This window comes from Colius striatus, chromosome 14, assembly GCF_028858725.1.
Source record: "Colius striatus isolate bColStr4 chromosome 14, bColStr4.1.hap1, whole genome shotgun sequence".
NCBI classification, from domain to species: Eukaryota; Metazoa; Chordata; class Aves; order Coliiformes; family Coliidae; genus Colius; species Colius striatus.
In genome coordinates, this window is record NC_084772.1 from 5157585 (window position 1) to 5175131 (window position 17547).

Below are 17547 nucleotides of genomic sequence, written 5' to 3' on the forward strand. Positions count from 1 at the left end.
AAATAGCCAGAAGGTTTCTGAATGCACAGAGAGCTGCACTGTGACACACTGAATCCAGCCTCCTAAGCAATACAAGGAAGCTTTGGGTTTCTCTTATCACTGTAGGATCATAAGCAGCATTCCAAGAAAACCTCAGCAGAACTGGTCTGGATCAAAAGAGTGTTGAAGGCGTGCTTCCACTTTAGTTCAAATGAACAGGTAGATGAAAGAGGGCATCACTAAATCACACCCAAGAGACACAGGCTGTTCTAAGGTACAGCAGAGACAGCTGCATATACTGATTTACAGTTCAGAAATTGTTTGCTGGTGCTATGGACACAAAAATGGGTATATTTCTGCTTAGCATGTCATAAGCCCCAGAAAACATTAGTGACTGACCAAAGAGTAAGTAATTGTTCCTTCCTTCTCCTTTGTTTTGGTCCAGGGTTGGGAGAAGCACTAATCAGAATGATAAGCACAAGTGCTGCCCAGACAGTAGTGTTTTGGTTTTAGGAGGAGGGAATGGGGAATCCAGCTACTCTTTCTTTTCTATCATGCCAAGAGAATTCAGCTCAGGCACTCCGATGAGGATATGACTGACATCATCTTGTGGTCAATTTTCTCAAATGAAAAAAATGAGTAGGAGGAAGGTATGGCCAGGACATGGGACTAGAAATCACTCAGTGACACCCCACGTTGTACTACCTATGCTAATTTAAAGTAAATCCTCCATACAACTGTCAAATTGAAAAAAAAACCAATGGAGGCTCTAAATATATTTACAGCAGTTTGGAAAAATGAATTTATGGGTCAAATTTAAGTAGCATAACCACTAACTAACTAAAAAGCTTTTCATGGGGTACATGCTAAGTTAAAATAATGCCATTTCCAAAGAAGTGGCAACGTGTTGGTCTTCCCTACTTGAATGTTCTCTGTTTCTAGAGATTATTCAGAAAGTAGAGCAGTGCATTCTGTAGAGAAGTGCATAGCTGTCATAGTGACACCCGCTACTGAAGTCTGTATTCTCACTGCCTCTTTTAACTTTCCACAGTGAAGAGCCCTTCACTGGAACAAAAGTCAAGAAAAAGTTGACTTTCTTCAGTCATTTAGGAGATGCCCAACTATGACTAAAGAGATTTTGTGGCTTTAGCTACTGAACCAGTCACTTCTTTGAGTTTTCATTTGAAGTAAATTAACCCTGAAGAAAACAAGTCAAAAATTAGTTCAAAAGACAAAGCATGAGTTCATACACAAACCTGCACTGGGGATCTTTGGAGAAAGGTCTTCTACAACTGATTGTATTTGCTCAGCAGCACATGGAAATGACACTGTATTTGTAGTATCTGAGACCAGAGTCAACGCAACGGAAGAAAGCAGAGGCACTGCCAAATGAGGTATATAACAGCACACTGCTCTAGGTCTTCCTTCTTGCAAAGGATGCAGATTTTCATCCTAGCCCTCTGCCTGTCATAAAAGCAGCAGAACTGCTGCTTCAGTACTTTTCTCCTTTCTGAGCAACCCCTGCACCATTAGCTCTTCAGGATGGAAAGCCACTTGGGGCCTAGATACACAACAGCAGTTTGCTGCTGAGGAATGACCACAGGAAACACTGTGCAGAATCAGTAATTAAAGCTTCCATGTTAAAATCTTAGATCATGTAGACATCTAATAGTCTTGGCTTGAGTGCACTATAAACCTAATGGGCAAACTGAGCTTCGCTTCAGCTGTTCTCCACATATGAAATTGATATTCTAAGCTTAAGTACTACTCATGGTGGAGTTTGGACAGCCTGGGTAACCCATCTTATCAGCTGCTCATCCTCTGTTGTGAACACAGCTTTGCTATACAGCTTCTCACACATGAGCTAGCTTGAGAGCAGATTCACATATACCAATGCAAATCATCTGCCACACTCAAAAGTGCATGTGGAGTCTTGAACAGGGAAAAGAGAAAGTCAAGAGCATATGCAGTTAGAACAACAGTTGGTACTGGCTGGATGTTAACTGACCTTGAGTTGCAACAAAACTCTCTCTTGGCATCAGCCCATTGTCTTCCTTTCCTAAATCAGTCATATACCTGAGAGATCACTTCAGCTTCATACATCAACAGAATCCTATTGAGCTGGGCACTCTTTATTATGATGCACAGTGAATATGGAATATGAATATGTGACAGAAGAGTGGTAGTATATTTATTACCTGTGGCCACTGGCCTCTTGATAATGCCCGCTTCGTTATCTCGGTGACCGTGTTCTTCCGTGAATCAGGGTCTTGGCGAGAAACTGATACAGGCTGAAGGGAACTTAAAATTGCTGGGAGAAAGAGAAATATTCTTGGCTTATACTAGTGCTTAGAAAGCATACAGGTTCAAGGCTTCCTTGTATCAAAAACTTGTTATTCTTATGCTAGGAGACAGACTGCACAAACAGTTTTCAGAATAAAATAGATAAGTGTCATTGTCCTCATTCTGCAGAATAGGAAGTAAGACAGAAGATATATCTATTCTGCCAGCTGAGGAGCTTTACAGTAGTTATAAACGTGCAAAATTCTCCCAAGCACATTCTAGTACTATTGCTGTCAGTTTTCACTGAACATTTCCTCACAATTCTAAGGAAAAGATCTGATTAGGTCTCTGCTCTTGGGCTAAACTCAGGCCTAACTCATGGAGACTGCAACCAACAAGTAGTTTGAGCCTATGCTGAAGAAGAAAGATGTCCCTTTTAGTTATAAAACATGTAACTTATAGGAAACTCCTCATTTAATGAGAAGTCTACATCAGAATACATGGACTTGTTAAGATGTGACGAGAAACTCATATAAGAATTATCTTCTATGTCCCACTCCTAAGGGAAGATCAATATATTATCAGTTAGTTTATTTCCTACAAATACACTTTTATATGTTGTCTGCTGACTTTAGTTTTGAGTTACTGTATGGCCAGCAGAAAGTCTACAGCTGATTCTAGTAATAATACAAGCAGAGATTCTTTTTGTGCCAAAAAGAGGAGAAAATAACAGAAGCATGAGTCACCCGATCCTTTCTGTTCTCTGCATTTCCTTTTTGAGGAACTTTGCTTTTATTCTTTCACAGTTTGACTCCCACTTAAAAACATAAAATCTATAACAATGGATGGAAGTTTAAACTTATAAATATGGTATTTTCTCAACTGCTGTAGTTTGGGTCTATTTTGAAATAATTTCCACTAATCCATGTTCTACATTTGTGGGCCACACTGTTAAAAGACAGCAACTGAATCGATTTTTCAAGCTACCTGTTGTGAGAATTTTAAGAGAAAGCTGAGCAGTTCCAAAACATATTTTTGGTATAAAGCAAAATTAATCACAGAATCATAGGATGGTAGGGTTGGAAGGGACCTTTAGAGATCATCTAGTCCAACCCACCTGCAGAAGCAGGTTCACTTAGATCAGATTGCGTAGGAATGTTATGTTTCACAGCTGAAAAGAGCTGGCATCCTTTTAGACAGTTTGACCAAATCAGAAAGATGAATTGTAACAAAGGTTTCACTGAATAATCTGTCAATATCTCTGGAATCTAAGTATATTTAAAAGTCTGCTCCTAAATCTCTTTCAGAGATCAGATTTTTCACCTTGTGTCAAATCGCAGGCTTCGAACACTTTATTTTTTCATAAATACTTACTGCCAAATATTGGAGTTGACAGGTTCTCTGCTCTTGACACTATTGATGGCATTCCAGTTAGGGCAGAAATAATGGCATCGAAAAAGCTGGAATGAGGAGCTGCAACAAAGATTGGAGCTTCCAGTCGACTTGCGATTTTTCCTTTTACTTTAACTTGGAAACCCATTATGAAGAACAAGGTACGAGTTAGGCATGAGAGGGTTGTCTGGATCATCCTCCTTGTAAACAGAAAGACAAAAATAGCATCCATCTTACAGTTAGTGTATCTATTGTACAAGAAAAGTAAAGCCCTTTATGGGGCTTCCAAGTTCTCACTAGCACTGGAGCCAAGGCCAGGGTAGCGATACTACTCATTGGAAGGGTACAGAGCTAAAGGGGAAGAAGCAGGAGTAGGGAAAGAAACATCACTTTTTCATGTTGAAACCAGATTATAATTTTAGAGATAAGACAATGTAGCACCTTGCTAAATTCTCCTTATAAGTATATCTATTCTCTTGCCACATTTTACAGCATTGTAGCATAACACCACTGCAAGAGCAGGGTGGGTAATTAGCAGATTCCGTGTTCTTTTTGTGCAAACTTGTGTAACTCTGAGACTGTTTTTTTACTATCAGTTTTAAATGATTAAACAACAGTGTTCCCTTCCTGGAATGCGTTTCCTTACTAGGCAATATGTTTCCTTCATGGGGCTCTCTGTATTCTTGGTAGAATTCACTTCCTGTGTCTCCTCCTCCTGCATGCAGCTGCAATGCATCACAGTGACAAGGGAACTTCATTACTCTGAAGCCAGAAGCTGAGCAACTGAAACCCAGAACCCACAGAGGCAGCTGTAAAATACTCCTTCGGGTCAGAGAGGAGCTGTCAAAGCTGATTTTGTCATAAACTATAGCACAGCAAGAATGCAGGGGCTACACAGAAACTCAGCCTATTTAACGTTACCAAATACTTTCCTTACTGAGTTTCTTTTCTGAAATATTCCCATTGATATTTGTATTAAAATAAGTCCTGGCTTACAAATAGTCCATAAAGATTGTTATACAGATCTGTTTAGCCTGAGGCAATTGAAAATTACCCATTTAAAAAGCTCCACTACTGTTGTAAAAGACATTCATCACAAAGTTGCTTCGCTTATAAGAGTGAAACGAAGATTTGACTGAGGACTCTCATCAAAAGGAGGAAAGGAGGGAGGGAGAAAGAAAAACAGTTTTAGATCCTGGCTTTGTGTTACAAAACAAAAAAAGGCACAGTTTTCACAAATATCAGTCACTTTTTACCTTCTCCATCCTTTAAGTGGTACAGATCCTTTTTCAGGGTGACGGAAAGTTGCAATTGATGCAAACAGCCATGCTAGCAGTAAAATGAATGTGATGCATATGACACGGAGGGGTAGCAAAATAATCCCTTGAAGAACAGTCTGGGAAGAAAAGGAGGGGAAAATCTTAAGAAATGGTATCAAAAGGAATGACACTTCTATCTGTGTAGTTACATTATATGGAATTCAAGATACTAACATTACTGTTACATGATTTAGTAAGGAAAGCGTTAATGATTCCAGTGTTCATATGGGGAAGTCAGTCATTCACGTTTCATTTGCACTTTAGGGTTCCCAATTTCGGTAGAACTGAAGCATCAAAGTATGAGTTTTTGGCTTGGATATTGTTAGAGAGGGTAAAGAGTTTGCTGGCTTTGGTTTATACTTAGACTTGATCTGCAGCACATAACCAGCTCGGATGAGTCTGCCCAGCTAACGCATACAAAGCCTTCTGTCACTAGCTACCTGTCTAGAACCCAAGTGGGATTGTTAAGATGATGAAAATGTACTCTTGCCCTTTCAAAATGACAAATCTTGTGTTGAGTCATAGTACTGCTGCATGTGATCCTCACTACTGCTGCTTGGAGAAATGCACATGCAACAACAGCTTGATTTCCCCCAGTTTGGACTTCAGCAAAAAGGAGTTTTCAGTAAAACTGAACTTGTGGTTTCAGGCAAAGTTTCAGACTTTGCTGTCAAAGCTGCTGTAGCAGCTCTTGGCTCGTTGCCTTTGGAAGTGGTTTGCTCACTGTACACATACAGCAGAACCCTTCTGATTATAAAGATTAACTTGTTGCCTGCTGTTTGAAGCATCTTGGAGAGTACCCTCTATGCTTCAACCTTGACTTTTTCAGAATAAATTGAGAAAGCTCAGTTCCCTTTCCTCCCTGCAATCAGGAAACTGTTACTAGTTTGGTTTCACTTGAAGCAAATGAAACAATTGACAGAGCTCTGCTACAGTCATAGACAGCCAAGCTGGTAACAAAACCAGTATAACCCAGATCAGAGCCTTTTACTGCTTCTTCAGCTCTTCATACATGTTTGTAAGTGGAGTGGAGGGAAGTAGAAAAACTAACATGACCTGGCTGCAGATAATCCTCAAATATTATCTCCAGCCCCGCCAAGGAATTTTTAGCTTACATTTTTTCATGCACAGCTCCAAGAAACAAGTGTATTGGCACAAGGTTGGTAAGTCAGCTGCGATACAGGGCAGGGCAGGAAGAAACTCGTAGTTGTTTTACACCAGGAAATTATGTTAGAAATGATATCCTGAAGGTTGGTGCTTATGATGCAACACAGCACTGGGCAGATTGAGCAAGCACAAGTCTGGGAGACAGGTTAACTGAGTTAGCTTGAGGCAGCCATGGCTGACCATTCCTGGTAAGGGAGTAAAAGGCTCAGCTCCTTTGGAACCTAATCCAGCTCAGCTCCTCACTGATGTGGATCAGCTTGCTGTGCATACCTATGCACAAGACAACACACACTCAAACAGAATTGTAATAGTGAATTGTTTGTATTTGGGCTACATTTCTAAAAGCCCCTCAAAACTTGAGTAGTCATTTTAAGTTTACATCTTACATACTTGTGCTATGATTAGTGAGAAATACAGTGAGTTATAATTTGTCCCTTTTCTTCAAAAAACAAACTCATGCTTATAGTACATTTGGAATATAAGCACTTCTTAGTATTATTTATCCAATTCTTTCATATAGTACATTGGTTCTAATTTTCCTTTCATCAACATGGTCCTTTCCCTCTTTATCAAAATCTCCTTCATCTTCACACAATATCCTCTTATGGCCCCTTGTCAGTATTCAGGAGAGGCTCTGGCATCTGGCTCTAAACCCTGTGACACTGACAAAGATTAAGAGGAATTTTGGGCCTTTGGACATGGTTCTAGGTTATAAAAAGAATAGTGACAACAGACCAAAAGTAACAGGGGATGCGCAGTGTAAATTACCATAAGCACGGTGTTGATGCTTATGTTCTGTAAGCACTGCCGTATAACATGTTTCCAGGAGAGATTTGAACATTCATATATGATTATTTCCGTCTTTTATATAACAGTTATATATAACTAGCTGTGGATTTTTAACCATAACTTCATGGATGACAGGAAAAGGACTGCTCTGGATCACAGAAATAGTAGCTAGGTATGAGAGATCTGGCCCTCAAGATCTATTGCTCCCACTCTCTTTGGTGCCAGTCATGGAGAATCTGAAAAAGTCAGGTAGCAAATTAAACCAACCAAGACCCCTTGCTTGTCTCAAAATCAGATGTGTCTTTTTTTTCTTAATATGTATCCTCTTGTTCTACGATCTCTAGTCCCAGTTGAACACTTCAGCTGCTTTCAGTTATTCAGAATGGGCAGCATAAGCATAAATCTGTGTGTTTTCACTTAAAATAACTTTTTTTCTTTATGAAAAAAAGAATATATATGCACTGACCTACAATGAAAAATAAAGGATGCAATAGCAAAACAATCCCTTCCTCAAAGCTTTAATAAATTCATTAATCTATTTTAGGCAGATGTGCAGGTGGTACTGATTTGCTGATGCAAGCTATTGGCTTTCTAGGTCACTGTGTAATGAGGCAGAGTTGATTTCTGCTCCATCAGCTGCAGAGCAAGGCAAGAAAAGGACAGAAAAGAGAAAGGTTAAGGTAGGATCGAAAAGAAGTAGTACAGGAGAGAAACATACCGAAGAAAATACAGGTTCAAAGTTTAGTAACTACTGGGCAGGATCAGAGCCACTGCAGGTTATGTATGCAGTAATCACAAAGACAGAATTCCTCTGAGTCATCCAAAGAACCTTTTCCCACATTTGGAATAACCTGTGTACTTTCTATTTAAGGTGTCTGCAATAACTGCAGTGACAGGCTATTCAGTTGTTACAGGCACCTGCAGTAGTCCTTGCAGTCCAGGTCACACTCCCACAGGTTATGGGCCCTTGAGCAATACATGGGATTATACTGTTAATGATGTTAGGAATAAAGGAGAGGAAATGCAGGTCTATCAGCCACAGAGTTCAGTTTGGCATTTTGTTCAACTTTGGCTGCTGACAAGTTATCTAAGAAGCAGTGGAGGAGTGTGGGATAGGGACCAGAATGAAGCTCAGCTCCAGCTGAACTCCCCTGACATCTGAAACTGTGATCAGACAGACTACCCCCCAAAGCAGCACACACATAGCAAGGCAGGGTCTTCCATGAGCATTTGGGTATATCACAGCTCTGATGGGCAGTCTAGCTGCTTGCTTCTAGGCATAGAGTTAAAAATTATGCTTTCAGCATTATGTTGGTTCTGACATTACATAGTTCACCATTACATATACCCACTAAGCATCTCTTCTAAATAAAGGGAAATCTAGTAATGACAACTACTATTTGTGCTTTGAAGTTGTAGTTTGGCAGTTAGGAGATCAGGTGAGCAATCAGGATGAAAACAAAATCCAACAAAACGTCCCAACAATGAATTGCAGCCAGCTCCAGGCTGAGGATCGAACCCAGAGGTATTTAAACAACTATTTAAAAAACATTGTTTGGCACACAGAGATTTTTAGCACAGCACAACTGATCCTTGTTTTGCACATTCTAAAGAAAGACAGAAATCTTATTGGCTGGTAAATTATTAGCAACATGTTGTAAATTCTTCTTCCACTTTGCAGTTTGGCTACAGCCTATTTTTATATCTGAAGCTGAATGAAATGAAAACAGCTAGCCTGTGTCACTTTCAAGTGCCATTCATCAGAGGACAGCAGCCTTTACATTCAAGGAGTTCACCAACATATGAAAATCCAGCTTTGGGCTCCCAGAGAGGGTTTTTCAGTCTTACCTGTTTTTATCACAGTATATTAAAGGAATAGTATAAAATAGAGGGACTGCAACAAAACAATCCTTGAACATGCCAGAATGGAGGTACACTACATTTGATTTCAGTGGAAACAGAAGGGACACTTCCCTCTTTTGAAGTTTATTGTAACATTCTCTGGTAAGTCTCTGATACTGGATAAAGCAGACAATAGGAAGTATCCCAGTCTCTATGACCATAGGGGAAAGAGAAAAAGTTATCTGTCTTGTTTCCTTCTGCTTTAAAATCTGTGACTACTGCAATTGTGCTCCAAGGCTTACTAGCACCAGGCCCTGACCCAGATGAGTGCTTCTCCTTCCATATGCATTGTGGTGTGTATGAAGTGTATCTTGCTTTAAGAGGATACCATATTTTTCCTGAAGGAAAAAAGTAGGATATGACTGCAAGCTTTTGAGAGAGTAGTCTGTGCATTATCTAGAATGAACAGCCAGCATAGACAGCTCTCCATTTATGAACCTTATTAAGAAACTGGTCTCTTTACCTTGGGCTTCATGCCTACAGCGACTGATTCAGGTTCACTTGCAATATATTTCAGGCTTCTAGTAAAACATAGGGGATAAAGGATTTTAAACGGTTTTCCAGTTTTCTTACATTTCCTCCACCCATCTACCTTCAGGGCAAACATTATTTATAACTTGAGGAAGAGCTATATGAAACATGAAATATGTAGTTGCATATCAGCTTCTCAGATATTGATAACAATCAGCAGAAAATGTTGCAAGTTCACCTACATACTGACATCCTCATTGTCCAGAGATGTCAGTTCAGGTTTCGTTTGTCAGCTCAATTTTTAAAGGGAATGGTTTTAAAAAATCAAAGCCCATAAGTACTGTTTGCTTTCTGGATTGTAGAAGTACCCTGTAAGTCTTGTGTGAGCTTGTACCCAAGCTGTACTGGGACAGTATTCGGCTTAAAAGCCTAATTCAGTTCACCCAGTGACACAAGTCAGTAGCAACCCAGTGGAACTGGGGACACCTTTTCTGTTGTCCCTGCTACAACATGGAATGAAGAGGTTAACTGCCCCCATAAATGCAGGCTTAAATCAGCCTAAAGTGAGTTAAGTGTCTGAAACAGGATCACCATAAAAAGTTACTCTGTGTTTTCACTTATTGTATCAGAGAGAAGTTACCATTATCTTTGATCTAGAGCTGAGGCATCTGACAGGATGGAGAGGAGAGTATTGCACTCTTGCAATTCAAAGAGGACGCAAACTGGAGTCAAACAGGACTCCTGTTTTCTCTAGGAAAAATGTGTTTCCTGTAATGATCATGCAAATATTTTCAAAAGCGTGTTACAAATCTTGTGTTAGAAGTTTAAGATTGAAGCCTATAAGCCTGTGTGTGTGCAGAGCAAGCATGCAGTTTGTGGACCCTCAGAAGCAATGGCTTGAAGAACCTCATTGCAAAAAAATTGACTTTTTTAAACACTGAATACTTCTGCATCTTTGCTTTGACTGCTTACATTAACATAGGATCACAGAATGGTAGATGTTCAGAGATCTCTTAGAGATCATCCAGTTCAACCCCCTGCTAAAACTGGTTCACCTCGATCAGGTCACCTATTCATCACTTGAATAGATCAGGAATACTGTGCCGTTACTTGTGAAGGAAGGTCTTTCTAGATGCTTTTTCCTAGCAAAGAGGGGAGGCACAGATGTTTAACTGAGCGTCAGGCTTGCCCCTGCCCCTTCCCCGCTCGGCAGCGGACAGGGACAGGGCTGCAGGGCAGGCTCGCAGCGCCCGCGCTCCGCTCCGACGCGCAGCGCTTTCGGCGGAGGAAGCGGCAGCTTCCCGCAGAAATTTACTGACACGGTCGCATTCTGCTATCGGACGGAGATCTGTCTTTCCAAAGCCAGCGTTGACCTTCACATCGCATTGCGGACAGCCCCTCGGTAGGGAGCGGCGAAAGTAACGCTGCTTTAGACAAGTGGGCTGGCGCCGGCGCCCGCCGCGGCGCATCCACTGTGTGCGGGCAGTGCACAGCCCCCGCAGCGCCCCGCCGGCCGCGTCCCGGCCGCACCGATGCGCGCCCCGCACCTTAGCCCGGCCCCGGCCCCTCTCACGCCCGCCCCGTCAGCCTTACCCGCAGCTTCTCCCTGGCGCTCAGGCGCCGCGGGTGCACGAAGGGGTTGGGGACGGATGGCGGGGTGAAGGACTGCTGCCTGGGCAGCGGCAGCACCCGCCGCGCCATGCTCCCGCCGCCGCCCCGGGCGATTGCGCATGAGCCGCCGGCAGAGCCGAGGCGGGGGGGCCGCGGCGGCCCGGCACGGCACGGCTCCGGCCGCCCTGCCCTGTCCCGCGCGGGCAGCCCCGCCTCGGGCGCGCCGCTCCGGACAGGTGAGGGCGGGCCGGGCTGCGCTTGGCCGCGGCCGGTGTCGCCGCCGCCCCGCCGCGGGCTTCTGGAGGGGACGGGCCGAGGCGTGAGCTGTCAGGCAGAAACTGCGGGAGGAGCTGCCATGGCCGGGCAGCCCCGGCAGCCCTGCCCGCCCTCCGCGGCTGCTGCGCGATGGCCATCATCATGTATCGCCTGCACTGGCAGTACTCAGGGTGCTCTGTTAGAAAACAGCCTACGGTGATCATAGCGTGCAACTGAGGTCGTTTCCAGGAGAGGGATGCATTTCTACCACTGCGGAAAACCGATAGGGAGATTCTGATATTGATGATGGGATCTGGTTTCCCGTGCCGGGAGCAGCCGCTGCGCAGGGCCGGCACAGGGGCAGGTTAAAACACACAGTTCCTCACCGCCCGACTGCTTCACAGGCGCTGCCCCTGCTTCTGGTTTCAATGCAAACGGAAGTTTCAGCCTGGCCATATTTAGGAAACACACTTGTAGGTTCTCACGGTAATCTGTTTCAACAGGGGGATGAGCTGCCAGTCTGCACGGAGAGCACTGGTCCATGGCTGCAGCCTCCTGGCCTCTTACATGACATTGGTTCAGATACTTTGTTTTGTTATGGCTCTTTCCTCTTTCTCACATCTGTTCTTCACATAAAAATATTGACACTTCCTAACATAGTATCAGTTTGTATGTTGCTGGACGGTTTATTGCTCTAACAAAAAGAAATGCCTCATAGTTCGGTTCCCAGTTTGATGTGATTGCTTCCACAAAGATAACATCAGAGTTAATAAAATGTAGTTACTATAAAATTATTGTTTGTGTTTTGCAGCTGCAGGTGGCTCAGGAGTAATCATTATGGCACATTGGGGCTAACTGAAGCCTGTCCATAATAGAACCTTGATGAGTGTAGGATTTCCCTTGGCTGATTTCCAGGGTCTCTCTATGATTACTGGTCCTTACAACCAGCACTGAGCTCTGTAAAACCAGAGAGCTGTGTACAAACCAGATCAGCACAATTGTAATGGAGAAAAAGGTGGAGGGGGGCAGAACTCCAAAGCAGAAAGATCAATTCTCCCTCCATCATCCTTGACAAATGATTGTACAGGCCCTTCTTAAAACCCTGTGACTTCCTTAGCTGATCTGTTCCATTGCTTCTCTGGTAATATCTTGAAATGATTTTTTTTCTGTGTCTGAGCACTTTATATCCATTGCAATTTATATCCACTCTCAGTGTATATGAGAACTGTTGGCTTTCCTCTTTGCAGCTAATTTTTGCATGCTTGTGTAGTGTTACGATTCTGTCAAGCTTTCACTAAACTAAACAATCTAGTGTTTTCAGGGTTTCTCTCCCAGATCACAGTTTCTAGATATCTGAGTATTCCTAATGGTTTCCTTTGGTGAGTCCATACATTTCTTGAATTACCAAAACAGGAACTACTACTTCCTAGGAGGACTGACCACTCTTACTGAGTGGGCAGGAAGGATTAATTTGTCTAACACATAATATTTATGTATCTCTATATAGTATTTGGGTTTTTTTTTGTGACTAGCTTGAGCTTGTGATTTGCACTGTGATGCTTGTCAACACTTGTATCAATTTCTGTCCTAAGAAACACTGTATTTGTTCTTACCAAATGGTTACAGAAATTTACCTCTATAGAAGTGGAGACTATTTAAACACCTGTCTTTACACACATGACACTTGTATTAGGCAGAAGAATGTTTCTGATGGTTTGTATGTTTGTTAAATACAATAATAGCGATCATAAATATTTCACTGTTTTAAGGCTGATTAGCTATGCCATCATCAAAAGGACTTAATGTGGCAGGCAACAAGACGTAAACACAGTGCAAAAAGAAGTTTAAATGTCCAGAACATGAGAGGAGGTACCATCACGTGTGAGTCTTTCGCTACATTTATGCCAGCATCTTTTTTTTGAATAATAGTTTCTTTTTAGTCTGTGAATCTGTGGTAAAATGAACCTTGATCAATGGTCCACTAACACAAAACAGCATCAGTCTTTTGTGAAACTGTTGTCTGGAGTCACCTCAATATGTTTCCTTCACCAGAAGGAGCATATGCATCTAGAGATGGCCTCTGAGGGAACAACATCATTAGCTTGCTGCTAATCATTTTCCTAGGTTGAAGCTACAGCTTCGGTTCTGCAGATCGCTAGGACGATGTATGCTTTGCCTGAAGAGCTTTATTCTTTATTGCCTTGATTCTGCCTAGAACTTGTATGGAAAGTGGCTCTGGAACAAGCATAGTTTCTGTATATGCTTGTAGCTGTCTTTGGCACAGTTTACTCTCTCTTTCCTAGTATTTGTAAAAATATACTCAAGCATACCTTCTTATCATAATGATTTAATAAAGCTATAGTAATTTCAAAGTAATTCCAGTATGTATCAATTTTATTAACATTGAGTAGACAAAATCATACACTGCAGAACATTAAATTCTTGCAAACATCTAAAAAAAAAATCTTTGATCAGTAATTCCCAATCTGAAACAGAAGCTAAAAGCAATTGCCCTTTTAAGCATTTCCCTATTTCATTCTTCTGATTAGGGCTGTTGTCTTACACGAAACCTGCTCCCGGAGGCATTTTGTGATAGGAAATCGAGAACCTGCTTCGTGTTTTAATTGCTCCCTGCTTGCATTTGACAAAATCTGCCATCTTGTGGCCACAGTCATGTCATACAGTTGCACGGAACACGGCAGCATCTCTAACTCCCTAGAAGAAAATCAATCACCCTTTCTCAAAGACTAGCAACAAAACTTCTTCACGCAAAATACCCTTCTGATTTTCCTTTTTCTACCACATTAAATGTGAATTATGTGTGCAAAATGTGTATGAGAAGCAGATTCCTAATGTGTTTCCATTGTCAGTTTAACTTCCCTTCTCTCCTCTCTGTTCTCTAATGCTGCTTAAGTCTCTGCTTCCCTCCTGGAACAGTGCCAGCTAATGTTATCCAAGCCATCTGGGTACAGCTGACAGCACCTTCCCTCCAGGTGTAACCAGATAAAAGATCATAGGAGATAGATTAAAATAGTGTGTACTAGATCTAATGCATAGATGCTTTGTAGTTAGAACTAACATTAAGATGGTACTGATCAAAATTAACATGAAGGGACTCAGGACAGACATGTATACATGTGTCCTGGAATAATAATGTTTGCCTGCCTGAGGGGGAAGAGACCTGTTATAATCAGGTGGATGAGGTAGCTCCTGTCACGTTATGTGTGTGACTTGCCAACAACTGTACTCTGACCATCATCAACAACTTGATGGGGTGGGCCTGGTTACTTTATATGCATGACTTGTATTGGTAAGGATGGAACCTCCTGCCTTCCCAGATGCTAGAGGCTGGATAATCAATCTACATGGCAGGTTGAGAACTCAGTAAGTGGAACAGAATACGTGTTATATAAGGTTTTGTATAAATGGATGTACTGGATGTACTGTTGAGTGTGCTGCTTTGTGGAGCTACTGCCCAGCACTTGGCTCTGTGCAGTCACGAAATAAAGCAGTATCTTGGCTCTGTATGTAGACTGGCTTACTGCACACCGGACCTAAATCTACTTTTCGGGCCACACAGGGACCAGTGCAGCTAAACATTGTAACACAAGTCACAACATTTGTCTTTCTCCACCTGGGATACTCTTCCAGTGTTATCCTGGTAAGCCCTGTACCCACAAAGGTCTTCATGCCATGGCTATGCAACATATAATCTCAGTATCATGATGTGTAAATGGCACTGTGGCAGGCTGCCATGGGTGATTTGAACTAAAACCCCATAAACATTGATAGGTGTATCAGAAAGGTGTGTGAGGCTCTGAGAAGGTACCAGCCCAGGGCTAAGCAGTGCAGACATGTCTTGATGAAGTTGACAGGGATAAACATGGGTTGTTGTGCAGGCAGTATCAGCTGCAGTAGTAGACAAAATACTATGGAAAGGGAGTTACAATTGCCTCCTACTATTTCAAGATCTGTACTGATAAATGGCAAATTAAATGGCAGACCTTTTGGGGAAAAATCTGATTACAGAAAGTAATGAAACAAGCATTACTTCACAGTCTTTAGAACTAGCATCTTTTTATCACTGAATAAAACATGTCATCCATGGGAATGTTCAGTGGGCTGGATAACATGTTGTGTGGCTCATTAGGGCTCCATCAATCAATTTCAGTCTACTGGGAGTCTAGCTCTGCCTGTCCCTTGGTAGAATTTATTGACTTAGTGTGACTTCAGACAAGAAGAGCAATTCTGGACTGTTCATTTCATAGTGCTTAGGTACTGGAAGATGTGCTTGCTGGTGTACATGTATCCATGCCAGCAGGCACACGTGTGCGTGTGTACACAAACCTAGACACGCTTTCTTCTAAGACAGTTGTAGAGGTATGTGCACCTTGGAGTTTTCATTTAATGTTAAATAGAACTGAAACACCCCTAAAGCTGAGCTTTCTCTTGGGTATTCCTAGATGTTTCCTCCTACAGAAACTTCTTTTTCTGCCGCTTTCTCTTCTTCCCTAAATGTTGAACTTTCTGTGCTAGTGTTGTGTCCCTTATATTGTTACACATAGGGTTCACACGGTGTTTGCCTAGTATGTTTTCAAATGATTCACTCCATTTGAGAGTTATTTCTAGCTGTTACTAGAAGGAAGTTACTGTCCTCACTTTGCTAAGTGTGAGAGTCTAGCCCATAGGTATGGAACAGCCCAAGAACATGTCCTAGGATGCTGCACCAAAGAGGGAAACCTCATGCCAGGAGTTCCTGGAAGCTACTTCTGCTGGATTCCTTTCTTTTTACACAGTTGAACAGACAGAAGCCAAGTAAATCAGAGGCAAGAACCTGGACACTTCAGTTGGCAAGTATTGCCTGATAATGACCTTTGCAAAGGAAAGCACTTAAGTAAATGCTTAGCTTGCACGTTGTTAGTCCTAGTGGAGTACGTAGGACTTGTGTTAGATTTTAGGTCCTAGAGAGGCAGATAGATTGCTGAGCTAGCTCAGTTAACAAATTAGGAAAAAATAGCATTGGGTCTTGCTGATTCTGTGTGAAAATAAAAGTAGTATTACCTCAGGGAATCCTTTGGGTATGTCTCCTTGGAGAATCCTGCTTTCTCAACTGAGCTGGCTGCAGAACTGGACAACTTGACAAGAGTTTATCATCTGTTTCTCTAGGAAAGGAAAGCTCTAGACTGATGATGGGGGATCTCCAACTCCCAGTGCTCTCAAACTAGCACCTTCCCTGATTATTGAATTCACTTGAAAATAAAAGAAAAAAGTAGATTTACAAGAAAAAGAGAGACTCCAGTGAATTGTGTGAGAATGAGATATAAAATTAACTGCTTTTTTTTTTTTTTTTCCTTTGAACTGAACCCAGGAGCCTCAGTAAAGTTTACCCTATTTAAAGCATTAATTAGGGAGCTGACTGTACATAAAGATAAAACAGAACTCTTAAAGAAGTCTCCAGAGACTCCAAAAAACCCAGTTTTGTCTACATGGGGCAAAAGAATTTTAATTAGAAGCAACTGAATTGAAGTGAACTGATATAAGCAACAAAAAGAGAATTTATCCCACAATGTATTCAGGGAACATAATTGAATGTTCATTAGCTAAGAGTTATATACTGACTGTTAATGAGCAGAAATGAATATGTATTATTTCTTATTAAGCTGGAAATGTATGGAACTAATTGCATTTAAATATAGTAGCTATAAAACTGTGTTTATTAAGTGTCACTACGAAGAACAGGAAAGATATAGGTGAATTTGTATTCTTTACTGCAGTACCATTTAAAATATTTATTATGCTAAGTGGTATTAATACATAGCTTTTCCTGGCAATGGTTATGATGTTGTGCTAGTAGGACTTTGTGACGCCTTCATTTGGATAGGATTTATGGCTTATTTATTATAAATTAGAGAAGGCAGCATAACCAAGATGGGAGCTCTCAGATTACTGTAAGATAGTGTTGCTTCTCATAATGAAAGTCCTCTGGTACTCATGATCAAATAGGACTTGACTTCTTAGTATTATGACTTGATCATAAGCTCAGGAGAGAGTATCGCTGAAGTTTCGTTGCTGAAGAGGTACAGGAGAAAGCTATCCTGTTATTAGATATGGTGGCAGAAGAACAGAATGAATATGTGTTAACACAATGGATATGCTGTGCAGGCACCCAGGAAGAACCTGTGCCTGTGTGGGAAAGCCTACAGCTATGTGACAGGCTGAGTCTAAGAGGACACTGGTAGCAGACAGTGGCCACTTCGTCTTGGGAAGGGACATAGAGAAGCAGGAGGGGAGTAAGTGATCACAGACATGTTTCTGCTGGGAAAGTTCTTTTGAGAACATTTAGTCCTGCCCATGAGTTAATCATTGCATCTGAAAGGCT

At 41.8% G+C, this 17547-nt stretch overlaps 1 protein-coding gene across 1 annotated transcript in view; it reads right to left on the reverse strand.

Moving 5' to 3' along the window:
* The window catches only part of LPCAT2 (lysophosphatidylcholine acyltransferase 2), a 31809-nt gene extending 20778 nt beyond the window's left edge, over window positions 1–11031 (reverse strand). The window contains exons 1-4 of the mRNA XM_062007698.1: window positions 10896–11031; window positions 4911–5050; window positions 3637–3854; window positions 2178–2290 (exon numbers count right to left, since the gene is read on the reverse strand). Coding sequence (XP_061863682.1) covers window positions 2178–2290; window positions 3637–3854; window positions 4911–5050; window positions 10896–11003 — 579 coding nt within the window. The 5' untranslated portion in view covers window positions 11004–11031. The remainder of the gene's footprint in view (window positions 1–2177; window positions 2291–3636; window positions 3855–4910; window positions 5051–10895) is intronic.
* Window positions 11032–17547: the final 6516 nt, after the last annotated feature.